The sequence below is a fragment of the Octopus bimaculoides genome, chromosome 11 (assembly GCF_046866305.1).
Source record: "Octopus bimaculoides isolate indiv1 chromosome 11, ASM4686630v1, whole genome shotgun sequence".
Taxonomy (NCBI): Eukaryota; Metazoa; Mollusca; class Cephalopoda; order Octopoda; family Octopodidae; genus Octopus; species Octopus bimaculoides.
Genome location: NC_142938.1, coordinates 56,720,310 through 56,728,226, shown reverse-complemented (window position 1 = coordinate 56,728,226; position 7,917 = coordinate 56,720,310). Strand labels below are relative to the sequence as shown.

At 38.2% G+C, this 7,917-nt stretch overlaps 1 protein-coding gene across 1 annotated transcript; it reads left to right on the top strand.

Annotated features, from left to right (window-relative positions):
* Nucleotides 1-6,626: 6,626 nt before the first annotated feature.
* LOC149133355 (uncharacterized) lies at nt 6,627-7,313 on the top strand. The gene has a single exon (XM_089360623.1). The coding sequence runs from the start codon at nt 6,627-6,629 to the stop codon at nt 7,311-7,313; it is 687 nt and encodes a 228-aa protein (XP_089216749.1).
* The last annotated feature ends 604 nt before the right edge of the window (nt 7,314-7,917 follow it).

Sequence of the window (7,917 nt, the reverse complement as noted above, 5' to 3'; positions counted from 1 at the left end):
TTTCGATAATTTCAATCAATCACTGACAAGTATTCAGTTGTTTATATTTACTCCTTTGGCTGATTAAGCCATAGCTTCGTTTTATTTGCTTTTTTCATTTTCTTTTTTTCTTCTTCGTTTTATTTGCTTTTTTCTTTTTAAATTTGCTGTTTTACCCTAACCCTATCACCGATAGAATTGTTTCAGAATCGTTTGTTTATGTTATCGGCTGAATGGACGTCAGTGATTGGTTGAAATTACAGAAATACGACAACTTTAACATGGAATAACTTAGGGATTTCTTTTTTTTTTAAGAAGACTAAGAGAAAAAGATGTTTTATATGACACATTCTACCAGTGTTCCAAGTTTCAAAGTGTTTCGTTAATGAAAAATGTGGCCCCCGTTTTAAAAAAGATCCGAAGTGAGGATTGTAACGGTGTCGTCGATTTCCAAAATTTTATTTTCATTAAAGGCTTGCCCCTATCATTTGCAAGAGCGTGGGGGAAAACAAATTTGAAAAATCCCCGTCGAAAGGGAGAAAATCCAATTATGTGGATGTGCTGTTCCGAAATTCCGTCAAGGCATTCTACTGTGAAAATTACCCGGCAAAGGCAGACTATTCAGCTAACTTTCTTAGACACATCTAAAATTCTGAAAACAATCCTAGTTCACTTGTTTACGTTCATCGTAAGATGAATCCAAAACATTTAAATATTCTCCTCTCTGACGTATAAATTACTGAACAATATAACATTCTATTTCATTTATTGGAAAACCCTTGCACCAAAAGATATAAAACGTGATTACCGAAGTAAACTTTGGTTATAATATTAAATTAGTCTTTACAAGTAATGTTTACTCCTTCAACCCCTTCTTCTTGCCCCTTTCATTTACATCTAACTTAACAACATAATCTATCTCTGTAGATTAATAGACCACCCATTACCTTTATTAATTGTCAATCATTTTATATCTTACTAATTAATATAAGCATCATTTTCCTATACATATAGCACTGCTTTAATATCAATCACCACACAACTACCGTGTGTATATACGTACTAAGGGGTGTATATAAATGTGAGTATGTGTCCATGTTTATACATATATGTGGATGTATGTTTGTGTATATATACATGTGTGTACAGATTTATGTATGTGTAGGTGTGTATATATATGTGTATATGGATATATGTGTGTATATATATATATATATAGAAATAAAAGTATTTAAAATATGCGTTTTACTCCATTTACTAATATATATATATATATATATATATATATATATATATATATATATATATATATATATATGTATGTGTGTATACATACATATATATAAATTTTTTTTTTTTTTTTTTGAAGAAATTTACATTTTTAACATCGCCGATTCCTATGGATCGCATAAATTGTAAATCTTCGAAGCATATGTCGGAATAAAAGTATGCAGTTATAATATGCGTTTACTCCATTCTTTAAATATATATATATATATATATATATATATATATATATATATATATATATATATATATATATATAACAAAGTAGGAAGACAGGTCCAGATAGATATCAATTCAGTCAAATTTTGTTCTGACCCCACATAGTATTAATTCAAGTTAAAATACTTAATGTAGTAGGTCCCGAGAAAATGTGATAAGGTAGACAATGGAAACAGATATAATAATCCATTATTTATTTATATATTCTTAGTAATTAAGCAGAAACATATGTCGGAAAATTATTTATTCATATGGATAAATAAATAAAGGAGGATTATATTTGTTTCCATTGTCTACCTTATTATATATATATATATATATATATATATATATATATATAATAAATCACAGGGTAGCAAAAAAATTTAGAAATTTTATTTACTACCAGTGGTCAAGCGAGAAGAAAAAATTAGTCAATAGACTATTTATTATTCATTTAAAAACAGAGATGCCTATAATAGGACATCTAACTCGCCAGAAAGAGCAGCCAAAAACTCTATACCACAATTAGAGATAATTTTGAAAGGGAATGAAAAACAATCATATTTACCAATCTATTTTCCGAACCAGGTTTCAAGCTATTTTAGCAAAATAAAATATTTTGCAAGGTCAGCTATCGTCAGCGGAACAACCTAGATTAATATATAAACACGAGGCACTACATAGAAAACATGACTTGTGCTGATATGCTTAATTTTTCAAAAATTACCGCGCATGTACGGTTTACCTTATCGGCAACAAATATTAAAAAAATGCCGATTTTCTTTCAGAAATTAGCCAAAAAAACATTTTATCATTATTAATAAATCACAGGGTAGCAAAAACATTTTAGAAATTTTATTTACTACTCTTTCTCTTTCTTCTTCTTCTCCTCCACCGCTTTCCTTACTTTACTACTACTGCTGTTTCGAATAACACCTACGCAAATATTATAAACAATACATTCAAAAGAGATATCTCAAGAATTCAATCACTACTACCATCCACAACAAGTCACTTTGGGTACTTGACCATTTAACATCCTACTACTATCATAGCACTCTTGCATTCTTCTTTTTCTTCTTCTTCTCTGCCAAGAATTCGCAACGACCTCGAACCCACAAGAGTAAACAAGAAAGACAGAGACAGGCAGAAACAAGGAAAATGCCTTTTGTATTTGAATACTATGCAAATATTCTTTTAAAATCTTTTCATTTAATTTTTCCAAAATTTAATTGTGTTCCATGCTTACAGTTGAAGAAGTCTCAGTGACTGAAACCGGTACTGAAATGTTTTTATAAAATTATTTTAGCATTTTCTACCTTGACTCACAGCTTATTTCTTTGAATGTCGTCAAGCGCTCACACTCCTCTGCCACTTAGGTAATGCTGTCGGTGGAAGTTCCATTATGGATTTCTATAGAGGGTTAGTGGCGGGTAAGTGCGACGGCGTTCTCGAGAGATTCTGGGCGTAGACAAGAATGAGCTGACTGGTCTGTTCCGGAGACTTTTCGGGCTGGGGCCTATGGATAATTTCCAGAAAGTCTTGGCCTGGCAGTGCTACTAGGTGGGGGAGCTGCTTGTTCGAGATAAACTCTACAGCCACGGAAGTGCAGTCAGCCGGGTTTGCTCGAGACGCGTGTAGGGCGACGAAACCGTTCTGCACGCTCTCGTCCAATGCCCGAGTATTTCTGACTTGTGGGTTTATGTCGAACAGTAGGTGTTCGACATAAACCCACCTTTTCACTTGAAAAGGAAAGTTATGTTGGAGAGGAAAGTTCTTCCCCCCAGCAATTTTGTTAAAAGGTGGGTGAACGTCGCAAGAATGGTCCGAGTGAGTGGGCCTACTCTAAGCATGCGCCTGTAAACAAAGTGGAAAGGTGTAGTGACGTCATATTGGCGCCAAAAGGCAGGCGCCATTACTGGCATGCGTGGGTTTCAACATCGAAGCATTCCCGCTATTATTCGGTCTCTTACCAAGGCAGACAGCGACCAAGCAAGACGTCTAAGCAAGCTCTCCCATTTGAGTGTGGTTGAATCAAGTTGTCTCTATAACGACACCAGCACGAAGAACCGTACATCTACATTTCAGGCTACTCTAAAACCGGACAATTAGAAGCTGTTTACCTTTTCCACCGAACAATAAATATTTGTTGTTGTTGATCAGTTTGGAGTTTCTGCGTTCGGTTCTCTTCCAATTTAATGTAGGAGAGTTAGGTGTATATCTAAAGATATATAACCCACTCTCCTAAAAAGGCACTTACCTTGGTGATCAGGACTGTTGTGGACTCGTGGGGCTTTCACAAGCAATCCTAAGAGGTCTCCCTCTTTTGGGGAATTTTGTTGTTATATTCGATTGTTTTTGATTTAATTGTTTACACGACTTCTATGACTCCACATTGTATTTTTCCTGTGTTATCATCATCATCATCATCATCATTTCTAGTCTTCCTCAATAACAGAAATAAAGAAAACTACTTCACGGAGTCCCTACCCAACCTCAAAAAGAAATGGCTCCATTTCAGTTTCTTACGAAACAGAACTGATTCGCTTATCATTTTACACTCAACAATTTCGCTTTATTACACTTCTTTTTACTCTTTACTTTCACTCGCTTGATGCTTACATCAACAATTTAAGCCCATTTCTTCTCTCGACCAAAGTGAAAGAAAATCGAGAATATACTCTCAATAGTTGGTTAGTGGTAATCTATAATTGAGGATTGGTTGGTGCTACCTAAATTTCCTTGGAACAATCCCATCTTGTATCGGAAGTAAACACATCACGTCAAATATCATTGCTTCCTTGAACAATGAGAAAATTGTAACTATTGTTCATTTGGGGCCTCACCTCTTTCAAATAAAACAATGACAGTGGCTACATCAATAAAACACTTGTTTATTACATAGCAATAAAACACTTGTCTATTACAAATGCTAGATTTCACAATATTTTCTCTTCTCCTACGTATAATATATCGACAAAAGTGCATTAATATAGTCTAAGATCTAACACTATATGAATTTCCAGAGAAAACTACAAGAGAAAGTGTTACCATGTTAAGAAATAGTGTTGCATGCAAAGACATTCCGATTGCATTCAACGAAAGTTCATTCAATGAAATGGTAATGATTTACTCAGCAACATGCTTCAACCATAAGCTCATAAAAGTATCGTTCTCTCTTTGCTTCTTCTGTTGCACAACAACAACCTATGCACACACTCAGGTCTCACAAGAATCATTTCACTCAGTTTTTCTTCCTCAGATTGCAATCACGCAAGGTGAGGATCTGCCTGCAAAGATTATGGTCACTTTCGGTGTTTCTAACTTTTAAATGAATAAAAATAATTTACATATTCATTACTATTAGATAAGTTTTATTTGTAACTAGATCGGAGACAGGTTGTTGTACCACACCTGCTCACCGTTTAGGAAGCACTGGAGATGTTGCAACCTCAGCACCTGTCTGCATATCAAAGCCACGGCATGCCCAGCCCTCCATTTAGTGGCTGGGATGTCGACTGACACGGTGGGACGTGAGAGGGAATAGACTGGTCACGCAGATGCATGGGTGGAAAATACGAGCAAAGTCTGGTGATATACGACGTTGTGTCAGGATGCGATGAATTGTCTGGCGCCAACATTGTACCAGGGAGTGCCAGGATGGTACCGTAAAGGACTTCAGCAGAGGAGAAACCTAAGACTGTTTTAACAGCAGTGCGACAACCAAGAAGAACGATAGGCAAGAATTCTGTCCAAGGCTGTGGATCAGGGGTGGCGCGTAGAGTTGTCTACGCGCCTTCAGTTGTCTGTGAAAACGTTCGACCATCCCGTTGGAAGCTGGTTGGTAGCTAGTCGTACGAATGTGATGAACGCCTAGGATTTGCGACAATTCACGAAATAAGGAAGCTTCGAACTGGCGACCACGATCAGTGGTTATTTTAGCTGGGACACTAAAGCGAGTAATCCAGTTAGAAACGAAAGTTCGAGCAACTGACTCAGCGGAAATGTCCACTATTGGAATGGCTTCAGGCCAACGAGAGAAACGATCGACGCATGTCTGTAGTGACGTCACATTAGCGCCAAAAGGCCGACGCCATTGCTGAATCCTTAACCACGCATGCGTGGGTTTCAACATCGAAGCGTTCCCGCTATTATTCGGTCTCTTACCAAGCCTGACAGCGACCAAGCAAGACGTCTAAGCAAGCTCTCCCATTTGAGTGTGGTTGAACCAAGTTGTCTCTACAACGACACCAGCTCGAGGAACCGTACATCTACATTTCAGGCTACTCTAAAACCGGACAATTGGAAGCTGTTATATTTTCCACCGTACAATAAATATTTGTTGTTGATCGGTTTCGAGTTTCTGTGTTCAGTTCACTTCTAATTTAACATAGGAAAGTTAGGTGTATATCTAATGATATATAACCCACTCTCCTAAAGTGGTGACCCCGACTAAGGAACGACTGCAGCCACGACGATCTGGACTGATCAGCATCATCATTGGTATGAGCAACACGAGTTTCCGGCCGCCGTCATCATCATCATCATAACGACTTTTTGAACAATTTCACAGTGAGATATTGACTCTATAGCATTTCCGACTATACGAACTCACATTGTGCCAAGCTGACACACACGTTTTTTTTTTCTTTCTTTCTGACTATTATTTTTCATTTTCTTTCAGCACGTCAAGGTGGGTTTTCAAAAAAAAAAAAAAGAAAAAATTTTTTTTCCCGCATACAGTACAAGCTCACAACTAAACACACTACAAAAAAAAAAAAAGGAAAACAATACAAAAAAAAAAAAATACAGAAGGCAACCACATTGTTTTTTTTTTTTTTTTAGCGAATATTTCTTTTTCTTCTTTCCTTTTCCATTTTGGTTCTTATTGTGCACATACATTACAGAGGAAAACAGAAAGGTACAGAAAAAAAATAGTGTTCCTTTTCCATTTGCGGTGAAATTTTTTTTGGCCTTTTGCATATTTTACACGTTTTTCGTTATTGTTTCTTCCTATTTTACCTTCGACGGAATCATTTACCGATATGTGTGTGTTGCCAAGCCTGCCTTCAGTCGCCGGAGAGACTGACGTATTTTTTGGTCAGTTAGAGAATTTTTTTCGGGCACATGATGTCTCGCCCACTCGGAGGCTATCTTTAATGCTATGCAATTTGCCTTCGTCGCTTCTAAAAGTGTCGAAGGATTTTATCACGACTCCGAAAGATGACGCGACCTACGATGAGGTCAAGACTGAGATATTGCGAAGGACTGCCAGATCTGCCACCAGCAAGTTTCATGAGCTGATGGCGGATGAACAACTAGGCGATAGAACTCCAACGGAGTTTTTAACTCATCTACGCGGTCTCAGCGGTGAATCAACAGACGGGCCACTTCTTAGAAAGATATTCTTTACACGGTTACCGTCGCAAGTCCAGACAATATTGGCAACGGTTTCGGACTCGAACTCACTAGATCAAGTGGCCACCATGGCCAATAGGGTCATGGAATTTTCAGTGAACCCTTCTCGACTTGTTTCAAATTGCTCTGAGTCCTCCACGGACACACCACGTACTGTTTCCGCAGATCCTGCAAGGCAGTCCTCTTCAGTGACCAATGAGGATTTGCTACGTAGCATTCAGGAGCTCACTCGCACCGTAAATAACCTCTGTTTCTCGAGATCTCGTGGTGGTTCCCAATCTCGTAGCGTTTCCCGGTCTCGAAAATTTTCTCGAGATCGGGGAGCTACCTGGAAGAAGCAAGGTCTGTGTTGGTACCATGCAAACTTTTCGAACAAGGCGACAAAATGTATTCAGCCTTGTTCGTTCAAGGCGTCGGGAAACGAGTAGAGGAGAAAGTGCGCACGTCCCTTTCCTCCACCCAACCTGTTTTTAATCGTGCAATATTCGTCCAGGACCAAGTGTCGAAGAAATTCTTCATGGTTGACACTGGTTCCTGTTGTAGTATTTGGCCGCTTCGTCTAACAGTCGACAAACCTCGCCGTTCTGAAATCGTTTTGCACGCTGTTGATTCATCTCCGATTCCTACTTTTGGTCAGCTTTCTCTACGTTTAGACATTGGTCTTCGCAGAGACTTTCAATGGGTTTTTGTCATAGCTGACATTCCACATCCCATTTTGGGTGCGGATTTTTTAAATCATTTTCAATTATTGGTAGATGTCCGACGTCGAAGGCTTGTCGATGACTCGACATCCCTTTCCACGCCGGCAAGGAGCTCTACCAATTCTCCTCTTAGCCCAGCATTTTTTATTGCCACTGCTGGGGACGCTTTTCATTCTCTTTTAGCGTCTTTTCCGGAGTTGGTGGATATTACTTTCAAGCCGGTTAAACCTGCACATTCCACCCTCCATTATATCACGACGACTGGTCCTCCGGTTTTTTCTCGGCCACGTCGCCTAGCGCCTGATCGTCTTAAGACGGTCAAGGCCGAGTT

Excerpts from the sequence above, each read along its gene's own strand:
- LOC149133355 (XM_089360623.1), top strand. The coding sequence starts at position 6,627 with ATGCTATGCAATTTGCCTTCGTCGCTTCTAAAAGTGTCGAAGGATTTT.